Raw genomic sequence first — 23,732 nt, forward strand, 5'->3', positions numbered from 1 at the left:
GTACCTAACAGTTAGCCCTGATAGATTATTTCCACGTGACTGCCATGAAATCGGATTGGGGAAATCAATTGTCTTTTTTAAATACTGGAGTGATTGATTGATTGAGATATAAAGAATACTGAATTTTTGTACAGTCTCCGTTCATGTCAACTGTGGAGGTGCCATTCCGTTTCCTTTGGCAAGTACTTCAGCTCATAAACAGGGTATGTCGGATAAGTAAAAAGTCAGACATGTACAGTGGCAGTGACTTAGCAAGATTACACCAAACCACTGATCTCTATATAATAGGTTGGATAGCGGATTGAGGGTGCAACCGTACTGTCACCGCCCCCCCCCCATCTTGGGAAGCTCAAAACATTGCCGTCCGCGATTCAGCTGCATTATCTGCATGCGCCTTTGCGTAGCATTTTTGTGATGGCATGCCCGCCTGCTGCGGTTATGGGGCGTGCTGACCGTACTGGCAAGGCACCGGGGACGACATTTCACAAGTAGGTGACTTGGTTTTACAAATAAATGTGATTTATTAGTCCACGAGCGGGGTGACAAAACGTTGCTGTTGAAGCATGTGCGCGGCACCTTGTGAATCGTATCTCTAGATCTAAACGTTAAACTTTAAGCCGTACGTTATCTGGATAGAGTCATTGTGATAGTCTAGACTTCCTGCAGTTCACGGGTATGGCCTCGGCACGCAGCAGGCGTTGAAGTGCGTTTGTCAGGTCTGGTATCTACGGCTCAGTTTGTTGGTCATGGTATCGACGATTGCGTGCTTGGATTACCCTTGTCATCCCTTCCGTAATTGATGGCACAAATTGTTCAATGCAGGTTGACTGGACGCCGTCGACGACATCACTGGTCTGCAGCAAACCTTTTAAAAACAAATGCTTCGACAGAACATGCCAAACCGTTCGACTGAGGCCTGAAGCTGTGCCCAACAAGTTCGACTTCCCAGAACACCTCCAGAAAGTAACAATGCATGCGTCATATGTAGAGGCCGTATTGATATGCACTAAAAGCTGGCTGAACACACATGCATCAAAAATTCATTAATCTTGCTCAAAATATGCACCTCTAGGAATTCACTTGCATGCATTTAAAACACGCAACAAATTCACAGGGGCAAAAGTATCTTACTTTATGTAGTGTACATTAAGCATGCACAGTTGAAAGCATAGATCGAGAAGTTGCCCGTCCAAATGAATTCGTTACAAAGTTACCGTGTGAAAAATGTAACTAAGTTATTCAGCCCGAAACGTAGCTCGCAGTTACAGAGTTACTTAAACAAAGGAACGAGTTACTCCCAAATTACTTCGGACACAAAATAGCACTACACAGGTGCAGTTGAGTTCGACCCTGAGGTGCCTGCGTTGAGTTTTCGTTTATGTCCAACAATTCGAACGCTCTACATCTTATTCCCTGTGGGCACACGATGGTTCAGCTTCATTTCAATAGCAGCAGTTCTTACTTCCTGAACAGGATACTGTCATTGACTGGACATCACGTTTTATGACATAAAATGCCGTGGAAGAACCATAAAGAAAGCAAGGAAATAAGTGGACGTGAGTGAAAAGCGAATTAAAAGTAACTTGGAACTTAGGTTAAGTTACTTTGGCAAAGTTACCTGAAAAAGGAGTTCCTCTGAAAGTTACCACGGTGCAAAAGTAGCGAGTCAAGTTATATAGTTTTCAAGAAAAGAAACAGTAACAGCAACGAGTTGCCTCGAACTCTGGTTGAAAGTGTGTATTCGCATGAAAATCTAGCCTCTAGAATCATGTTCCCTAGTTAAGAGTTTCAAGCGATGGCTGATGATTGGAATCAGTACTGCACGAAGGGCACCTTAAAGCTGCAGCTAGTCCAATATATGAAAACACTCCTGAATTATGCATTCATATGCAGTAAAAGCCACTCCATATTGGATAGGACAATACTAAGATGGGCAAAAGCATATAAAGAAAAAAAGTATTGCATGAAAATTTTGCCTAACGTACAAACTCGTATTAGTACGACATACAAACACACCAGCCACATGTCTCTTTGGTGCGTTCCAGCATGTTTACTTTACTTACAGACAATAAATAATTTTTCAACCTCGAATGTCCACTCTTTATTCTCCCTGCTTAAATTTGCGACAATATATGTTTGAATGCAGCCCAAATGAAAACAACGTGATCCGTCTGATCAAAGCAGTTTCCCAGTGCTACAGCAGTATTGGACTGTACCACCTTGCCAAGGAATATACAGAGAAGGTGACAGCCAGGCCTCACTGCGAAAGAAATTGTCAAGGTTGATCATATTCAACAACCATTAATGCACTCTGCCCACTTACCTGGTTGACTGCTTCAAACTTGCTGTTGCAACTGGACTTGTGATACTTCGATGTTGGAGCTTTCATCACAAGACCTTGCTACTTAGCCTTTTTATGACTTATTCACTCTACCTCTAGTCATTTTAAACTGTCTTTACCGCCATTTACTTCCCCAGTGCACATATTTCTAGTCGATATGTTTTTACCGTGATATAGCCTTTATATCACATAATATCATTCTAGTCCTTTGGAAGTGCTTTAGTGCCGTACGGCATTTCGTGTCATAACTAGTCATATCCAAACTTCCTGTGCAAAGCATAAAGTTTATACCCAAGCATATTAAGGTGGTTACATAAACAAACGTGCTAAACATTCCTTGGCATTCCACACCCCCGAGCAGAAAGGAAATGGGAGAAACACGAGAAGCAACACGCTGCACACGCTGACGACGACAAAGGAAACGTAACACAACACCACAGAAAACCAGCAAATCACATAATCGAAGTTCAAAGTACAAAATTGGAACAACACGACCTCACACTAGTACAAAATAGACGGGAAATAACATGTATGTGACGGGATTTCACACAAAAAGCGTAAGGAATCCAATCACGAGGGATTTCTGCAGCGATCCGTGGCAAAATTTTAGCGAAGCAGCAAGGGAAGCGCTCACAAACAGCAAAACTTGTCACAGCTTCCATGCATTCCAATGGGCTGTAATGGCTCTTTTGAGCACCGCAATATGGCGGCTGGTTGGCGTACCCTTTCCCGCTGTACCCTCACCCATCCGCTATCCAGCCTTTATACATAGAGATGAGTGCACCAAACAGCCAGGAGTTATCAAGGCGAGCTCTGCACACCAGTTAGTTTTGGTTTTCGCTGCCTCGCTAATCCGGCTGAGAGAATCGGAGTGACATCGACAGCATCGGCCAAGATGGCGGAACGCATGATGTGCCTTGCGGGACCTCGTTTTCGTTTGAATGTTTTATATTTTCCTTCGGGCTTCTTCCGAGTTGGAATACTGTGTGTATTACAGCCGGGAACTGTTGCAGATGAACTGAGCTAGGCTGTGGTGATATATACTGGACGTCTCTAACTTACATGTGTCGAACGTTAGTGTAGTTGCGTCTTTTGTCCCTGGAATGTTTTCGGAACGCTAGTGTGTTGTCTTCGTGGATTTGTGTTATCTTTTTGTCATGCGTATTCCGATACTTACCTAGTGTGATTCAGTGCTGTTTTCGTTCACATGAGTGCGAGTTCACATATGTGCAAGGTTAACTGTATTCCAATGTTGTGTTTCAAGCGTGGAAATGACTCAGCGACTTGGTGGCACAGTACTAGTTAGTTAGACATGCAGTCTTCCGCGAGGGATGTTGAATACGGTGTGCTGAGATTTCGATGTACGTGATAGATCGTTCAGTTGTACAGAATTAATCCGTTCACCGACTATTGTTGCGTAGCTTACGATGATTGTTGTCCCGCGACGTAAAACCACGAATAATGGAATTATCAAATAGTGTTGTATTCTGCGCACATATAATGTGGGTTGGAAACCAGCCACCAATGGCTAGCTTACGTAGATGAGGAGTTGCTAGTTTGTGTTTGTCCACTACAACGGGATGATCAATGATTTCTCGCTTGGATTATGTGCTTCATTTGTTGCTTTGGGGAATTTGAATATGAAATGGTACGCACACTACCCCTGTTACGTCGGTTGCCTTTTCGTTTTCTCGGATGTCCCTAACTGGACCCACAGGCGGCTGCAGAGGGGGGGTCGGATGTCCTTACTCCCTCCTCCAATTTCTGATTTTACATAGTGTTTAATTGATCATAGATCGCGTACCTAGCGTGCTGTTCATGGCTGGACCCCCTCAGATAAATCCTGGATCCACCCCTGGCTGGATCTTTTACGAGGCTATAGACAGATCTATGACAGATCGCCCCATGCATGTTGAAACGGACCAGTGTTCATGGCCACCACAAAAGGAAATGGAGCTGTAGGCGCCTGTCCTGTCCAGCACCTGCTCCAGAACCGCCTCTCATTTATTAAAGAAGGACAATCGTTGTATATATACATCAAAGTGTAAAAAAAATATGCTTTTATGCGGAGTGTCATGAAATATTCTAGTTTATGCTCTGGGCATCATTTGTGCATGTTCCACAACAATTCGCTGACTCACAGAATTTTACGTTGTCTACCGCCGCTAGGCACTGTAATCCCACCTAATACGTCGTGCTCATTGTTGTGCTTTGTGTTTCAGAGAATGCCCGTCAACAAAGTGAAACAACTGCTTGGTGAATGTCCTGTCACGAATGAAGTCCTACTTCGAGTTGCGAATATGCCCATCAGCGCAGCAGGCGTCATTTCTTGTCGTTGCTCATTATGATCCGCATTGATTAATGGTGTGACTTCATTGTGCCAGCCCTCGGGGTTGTATATTGTATCATCTCCAGGAGGATGTTGGCTGCTATCTTCTCAGTGTTTACATTCAAGGCATTTGTTCTTGTTTGTTCCATATTCGGTCGCCTAATGCTTTCATTTTCTTCTCGTTATGCAAGGGTATATCGTACCATCGAATTTACGGATATATTCGTCCAGAGGCTGCAAATGAATGTGTTGTACGTCATTGCATTTCATTTCATTTTGCATGTACTCCCTGGACTTATCAAGTTTTCGAGAATCATGGGAATGACGGAACTAGAAGTTTAAAGCATAAGAATCAAGTGGCCTTTTTCGCTGTCTTCTACCCCTGACAGAAAACACCCCTATAATGATATCAAGTGACCGTGATATCTTGATAGCATAGACATTTGAGTGGAATAATTACGGCTTTGCCAGTAGATGTCACATTTCACCTTTATATAGTAACTTATTTTAGCTTCCTGTCCGCGTGTTTTTGCCTCTCGTATAGTTTGTATACTCTGTGTTTGAACTCGAAACAAACATATGATTGCCGCAGGTTAAAGCACTCGATTTTGTACATTTAGATAGGTTCCAGACGATTTATTAATATGTTTGTTCCTAATGCCATCTTAAGCGATTCCTATATATGGGTCATCAATCGTGGCTCAATAAGAACTCACAATTAATCGAACGAATTAAGAGAGATTTGGATTAATTGAAAATATTTTATTCAAGGCACAAGAAAGCAACAAGTTTCTACAGGCACTGGGGATACGCTGCACGTGTTTATTTGCTGTACATTATCTCTCGAAATTGCAATTATTCACTCAGTTCATTATTATACTCTGCAATCGCTGGTCTAGTCCATCGGCCGCCCTCGGTGGTTCAATCGGTAGCGTGTCCGCCTGCTGATCCTAGGATAGCGGGTTTAAACCCGGCCGAGAACAGTGGCAACTTGGTGGAAAGGTACAAGTCGGTCAGGCACGCCGTCCTCCGCGAGGGACGTTAAATGTGGCGTGCCGTCTGTCGAGATTTCGGCGCACGTTAAAGAACCCTCAGGTGGGCAAAATTAATCCACCGACCTGACCACTGTGGCATCGCTCATGATCGCAGTTGTCTCGCGACGTAAAGCCCTGAATTATTATTGGTCCAGTCCCTCGGTTGCAGATACGTTTCACGGTGCCCAGATACAACACGGCTAAAGGCATTAGCACTGCTAAGGCAATGTCTTAATTAAATTTCAATAATTAACTTTATAATTATAAATGTTACGAAGTTGTTCCAATAAGAACATCTGATCTCTTCGGTGACCTGTTACCGGAGTCCGTTACCAGAAAAAAAAAGCGTTCGATAGATCGTCCGTTTCCTTTATTTTGTTCATTGCGCGCCTCTAGAGACGCATGTTTCCTTCACCCCCAATATGAGAGGATGAAAGGGCACACTATCGCCTCTTGCGTCATGGAAAAAGATTAAAAGAAAACGGAAAATGCAACCCAAGATAAGGGCAGTTCCGATAGAGTCACCCGGTCCATTTGTTTTTGTTTTGTTTCCGCAAGTTAAAGCTCATCTTTGACGCACGAGGCGGCACTGTGCTCCTTCACCCTCTCACATTGGGGGAGAAGGAAAGACGCGTCTCCGAAGATGCGCAATGAACAGAATAAAGAAAACACTGGTGTTGCTTCACGAATTTTTGCGGACGATCTATCGGACGGATTTTTGTTCTGAAAACGGCTCCGGTATCAGGTGACTGAAGAGATCAGATGTTCTCATTGGAAGAACTTCGTAGCTTTTATAATTAAAAAGTGAATTATTGAAAGTTAATGAAGGCATTGCCTTAGGAGTCTGATAATGCCCTCCTAGGGAGTGCCCTTCAGCGTATGCTATATTGCAATTGATTTCATCTCGGAAAAAATGATTTATATAGTTTTAAAAAATATGTTCGAATTTAGCTGGGACAGCTTGTATTTCTCTATGTATTTCTAGTAAGGTTCTTACTTACGTGTCTAACGTGAACTACGTATATGTGACTGGTAACATGGTAACGTGTAGTTATTTTGTAATTCTGGTCCAGGAACGATGCACCCAATATCAAGACTGAATGGGGAATTCAACTGTTCCTTCTGTCCTTATGCTTCGGGGCGGATGTCCAATCTGCGTAGACACGAAAAGACGCACACAGGAGCCAAGCCGTTTACAGGTGACGTCTGCAAGAGAGGCTTTTTAGAGAAGTACAACCTCGTTAGATACTTACGTCGTCACACAGGAGAGAAGCCTCACAAGTGTCAGCACTGCTCAAGGTCGTTCACGCGAAAAGATAGAATGTTAAACCACATGAATACACACGGCAACATCAAACCTCATGCGTGCAGTATCTGCGGCAAGGCATTCAACTGCACGACGGCACTGTACCGGCACAAGGCTGTTCACCGTGGAGACACTCGTTGCGTGATTTGTTCTCGGTCGTTCTCGAGGTATAATTATCTAGTGGAACACATGATGCAACACACAGGTGAACGCCCTTACAAGTGCGGTTACTGTTCAACAACATTTTGCAACAAGGGCAACCTCAGACGCCATCTCCACTGTCACGTGAATAATGCATCGTGGTTAAGCCACTTTTATTCGGTACCTCCATTTTCTTTCTTTGTACAATTGCGAGCTGCAATGTAAGTACGTACGACCTGCAAGCTTTGTGTCGTTGTTTCTCATTCTTGTTGTTTTCCTAATTAAAATTGAGTGAAAGATTGCGGCGCACTTTCTCTGTTTTAACTCTCGCCGCAGTTTCTCTGTCGCTAGCACAGCATGACCTACAGGAAAACGTTTGACTAAAGCTTCTATTAAGTGTGTTCACTATGGCTTCTGTTTCACATTATTATAGGCATCAGTGTGGGGAAATGGGAATTTTGACTTCGGATTCTCTTTCGGGCTAAACCGCCGCCATAGTCTGAATAGAGAATGCTTTCCTAAGAGACAGCAAACTAAGACACAAAACGAATGTGTGTCACTGCTACACCTATTGCTCGTGTGCGTGGCGTTAGGTATCCTGCTGCTGTATAACTCTGTGTATTTGACATTGGAGACTGGGACATTGAGTCTTGCATGCATACGGGACTTCAGGCTACATGCATTACTTGAAGGGAAAGCCGCCCTCAGTTAACTCCGGTGCACCCACCCTGTATCTCTCAGATTTCTCGTTATGGTTTCCTTTGATAGCTGCAAATCATTAGCAGTCATGTAAATAATCAACCCGCAGCATACGGGGTGTTTCACCTAACGGGAAAACAAATCGTTTAAAAAAAATCTACTTGTCTGAACACTATGGTGTGTGCGCTGTTTATGACTGGGGATATTTTGTGATGACTTCCGAGCACTTTTATCGAACTAATTCCCGAGAAATTGAATTTTCTCCGGTCATCTTTGAAAAAAAAAAAAAAAACATCCGCTACTGTAGTTGACGTAGAACTGACAGGTGCTTCAATTATACACATACTGTGCTATAGGCAATATCAATCGCTCGGCATAAACTAACATATGAGCTGCCAAATCACACTTAGAACATCGGAATATCTGTTATAGCAAAATGTGTTTATCACGAAAGGCTGTTGTCGGAGGCTTCGCCTGTAGCTTTATGGGCCAAATTTTCTAGGCAGCATCATGTAACCCATATAATCACGAAATATTTGTGTTACTGCAGAACACGATAATGTCTTCTACGCTCTCTTCCTATGATGTTCTTAATGGTAACAAAGGTTAAAGCGAAGGGGCACCCTTTTAGGAGTTCCATGTGTAATGACGTTGAGCTCTTAGTGTGCTGGACACAGGATGGTTTTTGCAGCCATGCGGCTCACTTGTCGCAGTGCAGTTAGATTACCTACATCATCTGCAAGCAGCTTAAATCTATTATTAAAAAAAAGGAAATTCAAGGCTCCAAAAATGCGTGTTGTCACTAGGATTAACAATAACAGGTGTTGGGCGGGCTGGTACATATCTACATATACACATGTGGCTGCATTTCGTGTGTCCTGTCACTATGATTCATGCAATCAAAGTTTCGAAATCGAACGAAGATTGAGAAGGGCGCTAAGCTTCCCAGACAGCAAAATAGCAGAAACGATTCATTTAAATCAGGGGTGCCGGACACATTCCGTCTGCGGGCCGCATTCAGCCATGGTGAAACTACGCGGGCCAGATACTAGGGCTTGGAGTATAGCCTGTTTCTGATATAGACGACACAACACAGAACTTCAAAACGACATAAAACGTATTACATAGCGTTCATCAATCGCAGGTTCAGCTATCCTTTTTATTTGCTGTGTCATGAGGAAACTTGGCACCTCTTGTTTTTAACTATTGCGTTAACATCGTGTGAAAGTGATTACGCAATTGCAGTCTTAATGACTGCCCCGAGGTGTTCGTTTGTTAGTCGTAAGCGTAATTTTAACTTATGAATGACCGTTCATGAAGCTTCGGCCGAATATTTCTTATTTATTTTTTTGCTGAGGGGCAACGCGGACCGCGTGACAACACCAGGCTGGCCGCCACTTGGGCACCCCTGATTGAGATGTCTTTAAATAATTACGCCTACGTAATTGAAAAAAAAAAAATACATAGGTGAGATGGTACCCACTCGTCGTATGTGCCTACACTTGCTGTTTGTAACATTCATGTATTATTCGGGGTCTTATTGCAATGGTGTCTCCTTATCAAGTATTTGTGAACCTGTGCCATGTTTCGTAGCTTGGTTTCGAATTTCAGAGCGATATTTAAAAAAATAATTTTACTATCTATTTGGGTGGTGATTCAAATTGCTGTGGAAGTCGAGAACTAAATTCGTTTTGACACCAATACTTCAAAGTGAAACAATTTGAATCCGTTTACTTTTTTCTTCTCACATTCCTATTACACATCTTATGCTGATACTACACTCTCAGCCACATTTATACCTTTAAAGGTGTAAATGGCTTGTCCTGTGGCCCATGCCCCAAAAGGGATAAACATTATACCACCAGGTGAGGTATAGTAATTTATCCCTCCAGCAAGGTATGAAAATTCAGACGGAGTGCACAGTATATACCATACATGAGGTATAACTTCAATACTTCAGGGTATAAATTTAATCCCAGGAACAGAGTATAGCAAAGGTATAACAAAGTAACCCTTGGAGAGTAAAATATGTGCCATTGAGAGGTTCAAATTATATACCCCGAGGTATCTATTTAATCAAAAGAACAGGGTATAGTAACGGTATAGAAATCCACGCCTTTGGGTAGAGAATAAATACCGTTTAGAAGGTTTCTATCAGGTAATTTGAAGGTATAAATTTAATCTAAGCAGCAAGGTACCACAAAGGTACAGAAATCTAGACCACTGGGTGCAGAACAGTATCTTTCTTTGCACCAAAAGCACGCAAGGAATAGAGTGCGTCATGTCTGTACCTAAAATAACTTCAAAGACAATGCGAAGGTTTGTGAACCAAACGCAAAAATGTGTATTTACAGTAGTACGTACATAAGTTTACAAAATCAATGCACTTCTCCCGAGCCTTTGTCTCTTCGAGGTTTAAAATTGCCCTTTCAATGATGTTGATACCGATGAGCTTGATGATGGGGCAGAGAGGCAGCTCTTGTTCCTGAAAAGACTTTTTTAAATAATACCTACAGGCAAAGCAAGCGTATTTTGATCTCACCTCTATGATAAGTGACGAAGACTACTCATTACATCTCCCTGAAATTAATTTCAGGGCAAGGACGCACAGGTCACCTCAAATAGCCCATATTGGATATTTAGTGTTCCCAAAATGAGAAAAGGCAAAAAAGGAAAACTTATCGTGGCTATCTGCAATGAGGAGTAGTTCAGCCTCCGTGCCGTTTTCCTGTACGATCATCAAAAGATCTTCAAATCCCTGCTGCGCTTGTGCGACGAGTTCTCGTTGGACGGAACAATATTCTGAACTCAAGCAGCAGCTATACACAAAAAGATCAGAGGCTGTCAGTTTCGTTAAACGGCAATAAGAACGACAAGAAATAAGTAATGATGTAGTTAAAGGGCAGTTCATGATAAACTACATCAAAATACGTGCATACATAGTCGTATTTATCAAAACGAACACAACTATCTATCTTTTACTTGAAATTTGGCGGTTTCAAATTATATCCTGCATTTTCAGGCACAGAACGTCGCTGCCAATAGACCGCCAACGAAATCCGATATATATCGATATATCATCTTCTAATCCATCCGCATATACGCTAAATGCAAACAGTAAACGCAAAACTGGCTGGTATGTCATATAATAACGAACGTAAACGTAACAAATGACAATACGCACGAAGGAAGAAGGTACAGGCGATAGGATTGCGTTCGCTTGTCTTCTCGCAAGGCGCAATATTGTCTTCCGTTCCTTGGTGCGTATGAGTCACTTGCTGCGTTTATGTTTGAAATTACTCTAAGACACTCTAAAACACTTACATGCGGGACCGACTTAGCAATATATTCACCCATCCCATACAGGTGACATACCAACGCGCAAAAAACCTAGCAGACTCCTTAGTCAATGCCAAAATCAGCAAAACGAGCACCCCGTACACGGGAACACGACCCTGCAACCTCCCGCGCTGCAAAACAAGCAAGCACGTTCAACACGCTAACTCCATCAAAAGCACTGCGAGCAATTACACCAACAATCCCGTTAACCATGCAAGCATTCACATGCACAAGTTCCAATGTCATATACTCAATTGAATGCGGCGACTGCTCTATGCAATTGGTGAAACCGGCCAACAAATGAACGGACACACAGAACCGACACGTCCAACAAACTCCCTAAAGCAGTCGCCGAACACTTTAACGTTCCTGGTCTCAATTTTGAGAACATTAAACTACATATTCTAGAAACCGGGTTTAGATCCACACGTGACAGACGTGATAGGGAGTCTTACCTCATATACAAGTTCAACGCTTTCACCCGTCCTGTATCAACAAATCACAAGGCACCCTAGAAACACTTGACAAATAAAATATGCTTTTCCCTTCTACCTCCATTATCATCTGTTATGTTCTGCGTGGCCACTGCTTTCTGCTTTTTTTATTGCATGCCACAACTATGTATTACAAATACTAAAAAAAAGAACTTTGCTCGTTCTGGAATTTTCCCCACGGAACCACTAACCTCCTTATCTTTCGCTATGCTTGCCAATTCTTGCCTGTTGTCCCGTTTCGTCCACGTGTTCGTGAACCTTCCACTTTTCTGTAACCGGTCTGTAGCCTAGATCACTACGTTCACATAATCCCCTCCACACTCTAACAAAGCAGCCATTCACTCCGGCCGTAGAAGCCCGTACGGACCGTTTCTTCTCTCCGGGCTGTTGACTCACAATTCGCATGAACCTTTAAACACGTCACACCTAACCCTTTAAATACCTTGCCAATGATGAGGACGGTGCCCAGAAGAAGAACAGTCTCTGTTCGAAATATCAGCGGCTTCTGTCCTGAGGCAACTCCCTTCCTACATCTCTACCGGTTCGCTGGATTTCTACCCATCTATGATACATTATATAGGTATATTAGTTAAATTTTTGTTTCTTTTACTCGAAGTTAGCGAAACATATATAGATTAGTACACAGAACCATGGCCTTTTCAAGGACACCTAATTTGCTAAGTACCACAAGCAAAGACAACTAAGGGGCCTATCTGCACCGCACCTTGCAATGTAGTGACTACGAACCCGGGCACTTTTCCGAAAAGCAGTGTTTAGCCTTCCTTCCTTTTTTTATGTTTTTTTCTACCTGTCCTAAATTTACGAATTTTAATACATCTGAAGGTTTTGACGATAACGGTTCCGAAAGCGCCTGCCAATAATGATACGCCAATTGGCCAGTTTCTTCGAAGCGAAGGGGAATCACATTGCTAAGCTTGAATTAGATAACTTCCTTTGTCGAGTAGAGTTCATACGATGTACTTGAACTCGCAATTGTTTTTGTATCAGGTACCGTGTATCGTACCGTGCAGCATATCCCATATGACTGACACATGAATGGGAACAGAGTATAGCTTCGAAATGCTGAAACAGGAAGAGCTGAAACATTATTTATTATTTCCTATGCTACAAGCTTTCGCCCAGAGCCCTTCTTGAGAATAAAGACTAGTGGGACGGGGAAAAGCGGGAAGAAAAAAGTAAATGGTCGAAGAATGTTCCAAGGGCTCAGCGTATTTGGGTCAGGGAGCTATGGAGGTTGTGTTCAAGACATTGAGTTTTGGCAAACAATGCTGACCAGTGGTTGTTCGTGGAATTTTGCGATTCGGAATGACTCCTGATTTTCTTTTGTTGCTATCCGTAGAGTTTGACTGTATGATGACAATTTTATGTGTATTGTAAAATCATGTTCCAGCAGTAGAAATTAGCAGTACGACATGTGTGGAAGCCTAAAGTTTTTTGAAGGCTGTAAAATACGTACAGTATTATTTGCGCTATCATTCTACACATCCCATGCATACTGTGCAAAGTCAACAAATGCGCTTCGAACATTTATTCTGTGTCTGTGACACTGCGAAGGGGTTTACGCCGAAACATTCAAAAATCCACTCTTAAAAATCCACCTGTGAAAAATCCGCGCCGCAAATAAACACTACCAAAATAAATCGCAGTTAGGCTTAAAGAGGGAATGTCCCGAATGCTAATTTAAAGCGATACATATGTTGTTTGCAATGCAACGCACAATTCGAACGCTTTTTTGTTATGAATATTTCTAGAGTTATTAATGCTGTGTCTTCTAATAAGAGCTGGAAAAATTGAACCATCCAGCTTAACATTGCAGAAGACGACGCGCACATGAATACAGGAATAACAAGGAATTCGAACATCAACATGGTGTTAAGCATAACGGCCGCTAAATTTGACTTTTATTCGCTGAAGGAACATAGATTTTATTGTGCACTCGGAATAAATATATCTTTTTATGTAATGAAATTCGAACAACAAGTCATAGTGTGTGGACATCGTAGATCCCAACAACAACACTTCTACGACAACACTGCCGCATTTTATATTAAAACTGTGCAGATGGCAAACCAACACAAATTTGTGAATATAGCCGCTAATGCACGAAGACGCATGATATATTCCATCCGCCGCATGGCGTCACTGAAGCACATCACTAAATCACAGTATTCTTGTGTTTTGTCAACGCAGAACTACAGCAAAACAGCGCAAGCGGCCATCTTCGGCAACCACAAACCAGTTATACCATCATAATGCATTATACCTTCCCTGGCGGAGCAGGTTACCAACGGGGTCTCGCGGAATGCAGGGGTATCAAAACATAACCCTGAAGGTATAAACGTGGTACATAATACTGCCTTTATACCTACTGACAGCGCGCAAGGTATGTCGTTGCAACATGACACTTATTTATACCATTTGAAGGGTACACATATGACCCTGATGGTCTGAACGACATGACAAGACCCGCCTTTGCACCCCGTTTATCCCTTTTTCGCACCCTTTTGGCTGACAGTGTACGCTCCTGTAGCTTCTGATACAACTTTATTCGAGGTGCGCCAAGGTGGAAAAAAAAAGATAGAAGGAGAAACAGGAAAAAGCCGCGATTTCCTCGTGAAACTCCTCGTTAAAGAACGTAGATGGGTAGAAATCCAGCGAACCGGTAGAGATGTAGGAAGGAAGTTGCCTCAGGACAGAAGCCGCCGATATTTCGAACAGAGACTGTTCTTCTTCTGGGCTTCGTTAAAGAACGGTATGTCGTAAACTCAGACTTGAAGGGGGCAACGGTTTTTGTTACAATGCAAGGGATCAGCGCGTATGTGCCACGATTCCAGGGACCGAGGAAGCTCCTGGAATCGTGGCACATACGCGATGATTCCTCGCATTGTAACAAGAACCGTGGCCCCCTTCCCGAACAATATTGTCATCTCCTTAAATAGCAACTGGTTGTCGGCTCTCCCGCTCGGTCTTGCACTGATGATGCCCGTCGTATGACAGGCGAAACGTCTGCCTAAAGTTTGTTTGTTTGTTACGTTGAGTCGGAGTCCTCTCTCTCTTTCGTTATGTCATCTCCCGGCTTTTGGAGTATTTTCGCATCTATTCGATCCATCCACGGCTCAGCTGCTCTAGGCAGTGTGAGAGAGTACTGCGACCAAGCTACTAACATTATTCGCCTCGAGTGTCACCAACGCTTCAACGGGTAATGCCTGAAGCACATCGTCGTTCCTCAAGCCCTCAGATGTCGGCCTCTTGTGGACACCCCGTATGGCAGGAAGCTTGCTCGGGACTTCGGCATCAACTGTTTGAAGGCCCGGCTCCTCGAGAACAAGTCAAAACTCAACGACTCCCGCCACCGACTGGACTCAGCTGAAAAGGCCTTGGTACGTACCCTCCTCCCCGATGAGTTGCGACAGGTCTTCAGCGCCCGGAAACAGGCAGAGCTGCTAGAAAGAAACCAGCGGACAGTAATCCATGACCAGAAGTTGTCCCGCCTGCTGCCGAGGAAGCCTCCGGGGTATAACTGCAAAAACGTCTTCAACCTGTCATCGAAAACACCGACGGGCACATGAGTCTGCTGTCGAAAGGACTGGATTTCGCTCTCGCGCCCCGTGCCGTGCCGAAACGGGAAATCATAGTGGAAATCGAAGACAGGCTTCGCCACATCAAGGACTCAACAGGTGTCAACCTAGCACGGAGCCGCATCGCCACCATCCTAAACAACGTGACTGGGTCACCCTCCGACCTGTCTAAGCAAGAACGGTCGGCGCCGCGTGACTTGCGCTCGGACAAATCAGTCATCGTCTTGCCAGCGAATAAAGGGAAAGGCACGGTTATATTGGACACGGAGGACTACCGTCCGAAGATGCAAGAGATCCTCGACGATGCTGCGCACTTCGTCCCTTTGAAGCATGACCCAACTGCTAAAGCGGAACGCTCTTTGGTGGGCCACCTCCGTGAGTTAAAGAAGAAGGGCCACCTAGATGATGCCACCTACCGCCGCCTCTTCTCATCAGACGGCGCGACTCCCAGAATGTACGGCCTCCCTAAGATACACAAGCCTGGGTGCCCTCTGAGACCGATTGTTTCGTTCATCGGGTCGCCGACGTACAACCTATCCAAGTATCTAGTAGAACTTGTGCCTTCCTTTACCGGCAACAACAACCTGACGGTGCGCAACTTGAAGGAGTTTGTCGAGCTGGTCCGAACGCAAGCTCCCAGCAACAACGATGTCATGGTGTCATTTGATGTGGTGTCACTGTTTACCGACGTTCCGAAGGATCTCGCGGTACCAGTGGCGGAGGCCCGACTACGGAAGGACAGCACCCTGCCATCACGAACGTCACTCACAGTTGAAGAGGTAGCTATACTCCTGAGATTCTGCCTCAATCAAACTCATTTCACCTTCAACGGCAAGTCTTATCATCAAATCGAAGGACGCCCTATAGGAAGCCCTGTGTCAGTGATGCTGGTCATGGAGCACATTGAAGAGACGGCCATGGAACGGTTGTCCCGCCCAGTTAAGTTCTACCGCCGCTACGTAGATGACGTTCGTCATCCTAGACAGGGACCACGTCGATGAATTCCACTCGGTTCTCAACTCCATTGAATCATCGATCAATTTCACGTATGAAGTTGAACAGAGCGGCAAGCTTCCTTTCTTGGATGTATGTGTATGCAGGGACAGCACGGGGAGCATCCATACGTGTGTCTACAGAAAGTCCTTCGATACCGCCACTTTCCTAAGTTTCGGCTCATATCACCCCACGGAACACAAGCGAAGTGTGGTGCCAACTTTATTGCACCGTTCAGAGCAATTGTCATCTTGCAGCGAGCTACGGGCTTGTGAAGATGCATCGGTCACCGCTTCCCTGGACAAGCGAGGCTACCCACACAGGTTTATTGAGGACACACGGAAACGTATACAGCTACGTAAACCGCAGGATGAGAACCGCTCCCGCCTGACCCGGGTCACAATTCCATACGTCAAAGGCGTTTCGGAATCTATCCGCCGGGTGCTACGTCCATTGAAAATCTGGACGACCTTCCGACCGCACGTTAAACTGCGCAGCCTCATCTCCAAGCCAAAGGACACTGTCGCCCCAGAAGACCAGTCTGGCGTGGTGTACAAGCTACAATGTCTAGGTTGCAACACGTGCTATATTGGCGAGACAGGCCGGAAAAGAAGGACCCGCATAAAAGAACACAAGAGCGACGTCCGGAACGCAACACATGCCACACGGCTCAAGACCGAACTCAGCGAGCATCCTTGGAACACGGGGCATTGTTTCGACTACGATAACGCGGTGACCTTGGGATGCGAGGAAAGACTGGGACCGAGGAAGCTCCTGGAATCGTGGGACATACGCACTGATCCCTTGCATTGTAACAAAAACCGTGGCCCCCTTCCCGAACAATACTGTCATCTCCTTAAATAGCAACTGGTTGTCGGCTGTCCCGCTCAGTCTTGCACTGATGATGCCCGTCGTATATGACAGGCGAAACGTCTGCTTAAAGTTTGTGTGTTTGCTTGTTACGTTAAGTCGGAGTCCTCTCTTTCTTTCGTTATGTCATCTCCAGGCTTTTGGAGTATTTTCGTATCCCCTATAGCAATCACAAAATAAAGTTGTGTTAGATGTATCAATACCCGACATTGAACATACTGGGTTTCTCTCTTTTGCACCTGATCCTCGTTTCCAATGGAAATGAAATAAAGGAATGCATGTATGTATGCATACATGAATAATGCATGTACATGCATACATACATTCATACATACCCAAGCAGCGCACAATATTGGGCCAATATTGGCATGTCAATGCCATACGGCTCCAATTTGAGGCCCGTTTCGCCAAGATTTCAACCATATTGGCTGAAACTGGGGAATATGGGCCCCATATTGCCCAGTTTGTGCCAGTATGGAGAAAATCCTGGCAATATGGGCCCCATATTGCCCGTGCACACCCCAGATTCACTGAAAATACTGAAAATGATACGTACCCGTGCTGCACAAATGCCCAAGCAGCACGGCAAGATTGGACATTGAAGCGTGTGAAATACCCAATTCAGTACGTCGTTACATCCAACAAATTCCCGCAGATGATACACATTGTTCGAAACAGTAAACGTACGTGGCAATCCCATTGTAACATTCACTAGAACTCGACAACTCAACTTTCCACTTTCTGGAAGCAGTCACGATCTTGCTTCGCGATGCCAATGCCACTCGGTGGAACCGGCTGACAGCGACCGTGGTCGTTTGAGCGAAATCACGCGTCCTACAACTAATGCGCATGCGCGACAGTTTCATACAGGCTAAAATGTTGCTGGTTCCTCTAATGATAACGGCATTGCGGCAGGTCAAGTAAAAAACGCAATGTTTGATGGGAAGGGATATCTCTTACGGTAAAGTTAGGTTCTTTCAAGTTACTGAAAGCTGTGTGAGTTGCTCTTGCGTATGTCCGTCACCGTCACGAAAATGTTTCTCTCCTTTGTACTCTCGGAGTGGGTTTCAAATTTTTGGCTTATAGGGTGTTGCGATGACAATGAAGGCTTCTGAAGGATGTTTGGCATTCGTAGTTCCATGGGACTCTCTCTGTCTTTCAGCAAGACGGGCGTAGCACCCGTTCGTTTTTGGGGCAATGCAATGTTGTTTTTGTAATTGTGTGCACCGTGGATCAATGAGATCTGCAGAAATGAAAAAGCAAAAAGAAGAGAGAAGTAATATCAGTGGTGGATATTAAACCAGATAATGTTTTATTATTGCACGGACGCCCCGTTGGCGTTATCACAGAAATATTCGCAATATTGGCACAAAATGCTTGCCAATATGGGCAGCCCATATTTGACGAATATTGACAATCTTGGCAGCCCATATGGGTCCAATATTGGCGTGCTGCTTCGGTACATACATACATATCCACCAGTAGAAGTGAGATTACGTATTTCGTCTTTCTTTTACTTTTTTTCTTCTCTAGATCTTCTAATTGATCCACGTTGCACCGCGTTGCCAAAAAAAAAAAAAAATCTACCTCACTCTAAAGACGAAGAACAAGAATAGTGCCCGGGTAGATGCATGGCCAACAGTAGGATGGGACAATTTTCCGCATTTTCAGTTAATATGGGGTGCACATGGGCAATATGGGGCCCATATTGCCGACATTTCCCCTTATTAGTTACAACTTTGCAATATGGGACCATATTGCCGACATTTTCCCCATCACTGGCTCAAACTTGGCAACAGGCGTCCGATATTGCCACGTTTGAAATAATACAGGGATAATCCTTGCAACACGGGTCTCATGTTGGACTCGTATCGCCAACGCCGAGCCAATATGGGCCCACTATTGTGTGCCGCGTGGGTTGATTCCTCCCAACTCATGATGGTCCTTCCCAACACAGTATAGCATTCCGAAGGGCGTTGACGGTTATGCCTCGAGCTAAACAGTCAGCGGGGATTTCCCTTCAAGCACAGCAGCGCCACTGATCCAAATTCGTTGTTGACTGAATTTCTTTAGCTCGATTACACACGAGTCTTCCACGTTGCTGCTGGATTCTTTGAGGCAGACTGAAGTACAGAGCGTTTGGTGTACCCAACGTGACTGATTGCCTCGTGAATATTTGACCCCGCAAGCTTTATGGTATCCAGCAGAAGATTCCAAGTCAATCCCAGACACTTAACATGTCATCCTCCGCGAGTTCTTTGGGCATATTGACCTTCACCGGCGCTACATCCCCGACTGGGCCTCGCCGTTACATATTATGTAATGTATAGTGCCCTGCGAGCATTGACTAAACATCATTGATCGATTCTACAAGCGTATGACGTCATGCATAAAGTGACAAGCATATAACGTGGGCTACTGGGTGGACTCGATACCAACTACCGATGCCGATAGTGATCGAGTCGGAACTATCACGGCGATGTTGCAACGACGCAAAAGCGCGCGGAATGTAGTGTATGGTAACGCGAGGAGAGTCAGGTGAGAAGGAGGCAAAAAGCCTCACCCTGGTGCGACGTGTGGCTCCCGCCTAGTATCACAGGGTTGAGGTCATACAATCTGTTCCGTGGAGCTCCTGCCGCTGCCAGTGCTTCCTACGAGGGGTCGCCTCAAGGGCGTGAAGAAGGTTTAATATTCCCGTACATCATACAGTATGATGAACCATGCTATAGCATGATATGTCCTCTCTGTAAAGTATCCGGCTCGCAATCTGAATGGCGTAGATTCGAATCCTAGACGGTGACAAGCCCACGTTTCCGAGGTTCTTTATTCGAAGAGATTACGGATGCGCTTGTGTCACAGTCAGGGAAAACTCGAATGTTCTTAAGCAGCACAGTGAAGCGGAAATTTTAGTTCATAGGTAATAATGCCTTCTCATTCCAGCGCTGTGGTGTACACCACGTAATGCACGAGAAAATATGTATTTCTGTTCTGACCGTCTGTCCGAATGCAAAGGAAGCACGAATAATATTTTGTGCGCAGCCAACAGATGGTGCTACCGATTTCCACTCGGTCACACAGCGAGGGTCCGAGTGAGTCTGAATACTGCGTGACAGCAATACCCTGCAGAAGAGCCACTAGGCTGTGAATGTATCAGGAAAGATGTTCATATTGGGGTACCCGTCGACCTGTATCAATTTTTGTTGTGACTGCAGTGAGCCGGTACGGGTGTATCCCGTTTGAAACCATTAAAAATAATATTTCGAAAATAAACGCGTAAGTACCCACAGTTCAAAATATGCTTTCCAGAATATACTCTTAAAAATCAACGCACAAAATTAATTGCCGAAATATCCCCGTCCAAATAAAAACGCTAAGGAATCTACGGTTAATAATATATCGTTAAAAATAAATCGTTTCAGAATGCTCCAAATCCACCCCAAAATTGCTAGAGTCATGTGGTGTGGCCCAAATCAAGGTGAACTGGAAGCAAGGGGCTTAAAACTAACCTCACAGGAGCAAACTAGCCTAAACTATTCCAAACTAACCGCAACCAAATTAAACTAATCTAACATAACCTGATCTAACCCGGCGCAAAGTGCGGAGATACCCAAAATCCACAATTAAAAATAAACTGCTTAAAAATAAAACATTTAAGAATAAACCGCTTAAAAATACACACTTAAAAATAAATCGGGAAGAATAAACCGGTTAAAATAACCGCCTAAATATCACCGGTTAACCAATACACCATTAAAAATAAACTGTTTCAAAATCCCCCATAATCTAGCACGGCGGCGGATTAATACGGGACTGTACCGCTACGCAGGGGATAGGTATGATGACTACATCGTATCGGCACGGGATTGGGAGGTGACACGGGTTCGGCACCGGCTGTGCTGTCTCAGGGTTTCCCTCGTTTTTCCGAAGACTTTCCAGACTGAAGTTGGCACAGCTCCCCCGAAGTCAGCCCAGCACACATACTAACCCCCCATGTCTCCCACTCCTTCCTGCTGTCCTCTCTCTCCATCTGTCCACATCTGTATGTCGCTCATCGCCACAATTGCTTTACAGCGCTAACACTGAACTTAAAATAAAAAAAAATAAAAAACAGTGCTTAGAAGCACACAATCTTGTTGCATGGCTAGCTCACTGGTTGTGGAATGCATATGGATGCCTCTATGTAGTGTTTTCGGGTGCTTCTAATCGCAATACGTCATTCTCCCTTCTCCACTGACACCAAAAACTTGTTAAATAAACATATCAATCCACACAGACTGTTTATTTTGCAACAGGGGTCACCGTTGGATGTTACTATCACAAGGTAGACAAAGTCATTCCTTTGCGCAAGAGGGAGAAACAGATTTGTACATCAAGGAAATCAGATCTTTCATAACCATTGCACGCCATGCAGTATTGCAGCGAGAAAATAATATTTTAATTTCGGCGGGGGGGAGGGGGGGGCTATGGGGACTTTAAATGGTGTAGGAGGTGTGCACATGCACGTGCACATGCTACCGAAGGTACAATTTTGGGGCGTGTTGACCCGCACAGTGGACAGTGTTGACATGCGCAGTGGAGCCAAAATGTATCCTGCTTTCGGAGATGCCCCCGGGTTGGAGAATGGAGTATAAAACAATTAGGAAAAACATAGCATTCACAGTATTAATTCTTCTAAATTTTATTCCAGAAATTTACACGGTATTTTACACCGCTCCCAAAGTTTGTATAGTAGCACAGTTTGTGAAATGCACAATAATTGTGTCGTGTAACATATAGAAACCTTTCACTAACACATCTCAATTAGTACAGTTCTTCTAATAATTTGAATCGCTTCTTTTCTGAGGCACATCATGCAGAAGTTCCAGAGTAACAGAATATTGATTTAGGAGTTCTAGAAGTTTTCAGCATGATCACTGTCGAGCATTATTTGTGTACAGTTTATTTTAATGTAAGGGCAAGCAACACCACTTTCTGCAACACTTTGCTTCAACTTATGCATCATTCCCTAAAACATCTGACTGGGCTTGTTGGCGATTATTTACTTTACATAGCTGCTAGACATCCAATGACACGTTTTATCTTTATGGATGCTTCACCTCCAACGTGAGATAGTCTCCGAAGAACAGCATAGAGTTTGTGGGAGAGTTATACAATTAGTTAGGTATTCTGCTCATTTTTACACAGACAGGAGATTATCATGATTTCTTTAAGTTGATCTTGATCACACTAAAAGGCGATAAGTGTAATGTCAAAAAACAATGACAGAATAAATCTGGTATGTTACCTTTAGGGAGAAAATTTATCAGCCTTTTAATGTAGCAATGATTGGTTCTCAGTGAACCCTTGCCAAGACCAAAAAAGATTTTCACGAAAAAAGGCTCCCAAGAGATGGATATTTTGGCGACGTTGCTGGAGTTTCCATTATATTTCGTTCCAGACAGTCATTCCCTCTTGTGTGAGAGTCAATATTTGGAGTGCTTTCTGCTTATTTACTGTTGGTTTCCTTTGAACCACATAGCTAAGCAGGCAACTCAATCATTTTCCCTTGTGATAAACTAAGTAAGTGATAAGCCACAGTATCTCCACCAGTGGCATAGCCATAGGGGGGCTAGGGGGCACGAGCCCCCCATACCTGCCACAGACCAACTCAGGCAAACCGAGCAGATCAGAGGTGAAAAAATATATGGGTGGGGGTGAGGACCATTGGGACGATCGCGAAAGTTCTTTCAGTTCATGGCGTCTAGCTATAAGCAGCACTGTTGAATGGTTTTCAAAGTAAGAGGTTTTCAAAATACCTCCAATCTCGTGACACCGCCTCATTGGTCATGACAGCCTACATGTAATCGTATTGCGAACGTCCAAATAATTTATTTTCGTTTTTTTTTCATCTGCTTTTTGGGGTGTGTACGAGTATGCTTGTGTTGTCGCACCCAAGATCAGCAGGAGGGATGAGGGGAAGTGGGGCAAGTTTTCCTATCAAGCCTCCCCTAGCTTGGAGGTCTGGCTATGCCACTGATCTCCTCCGAGGTTATAAGAAGAAAGTGTTGTCACAGGAAATGTTTGTTTGATGAGCAACGAAAGGTTCTTCTAAAACACGTTTTTAATTGGTTGTCACATCTGAGGTTATCGTGAGAAACAAAAAATCGAAAAGGTTTAGTTGGAGAGGTGATGTCGAGGCTGTTGGCCAGACCAGTGGACAGGATTACCTGGTGCTTTACATAGCACAGTAGTAGTAAATGGTCATGCCGAGGCAAAAGCGTGGCGAGTTACAGGCTCGTTTATTGACTGTAGTAGGCGGTTTACATACAAGGATACCCATACACAAAAGTACAAGTGAAAATATCTTTATTAAAGTCAATAGCGTCGCGAATTATGTTATGACTCTGTGTGAAGGAGGAAAACCCAGCCAAAAAACCTCAAGCAGAAGAAACACAATACAATACACGTGACAAAGATTATACTTATTTTATGTACGATGCTATAGCATTGAAGGGGTATCACACATCATACACAATATTTTTTATTAATGATAATCATACAAGTTTTCAATGAATCAGAACTAAAATGGGGTAGCACATCTTAATCAA

At 44.0% G+C, this 23,732-nt stretch overlaps 1 protein-coding gene across 1 annotated transcript; it reads left to right on the top strand.

Annotated features, from left to right (window-relative positions):
- The first annotated feature begins 15,269 nt into the window (after positions 1-15,269).
- LOC135386811 (uncharacterized) lies at positions 15,270-16,283 on the top strand. Its single transcript, XM_064616380.1, has one exon. The coding sequence runs from the start codon at positions 15,270-15,272 to the stop codon at positions 16,281-16,283; it is 1,014 nt and encodes a 337-aa protein (XP_064472450.1).
- Positions 16,284-23,732: the final 7,449 nt, after the last annotated feature.

Source organism: Ornithodoros turicata, chromosome 1, assembly GCF_037126465.1.
Source record: "Ornithodoros turicata isolate Travis chromosome 1, ASM3712646v1, whole genome shotgun sequence".
Classification (NCBI taxonomy): domain Eukaryota; kingdom Metazoa; phylum Arthropoda; class Arachnida; order Ixodida; family Argasidae; genus Ornithodoros; species Ornithodoros turicata.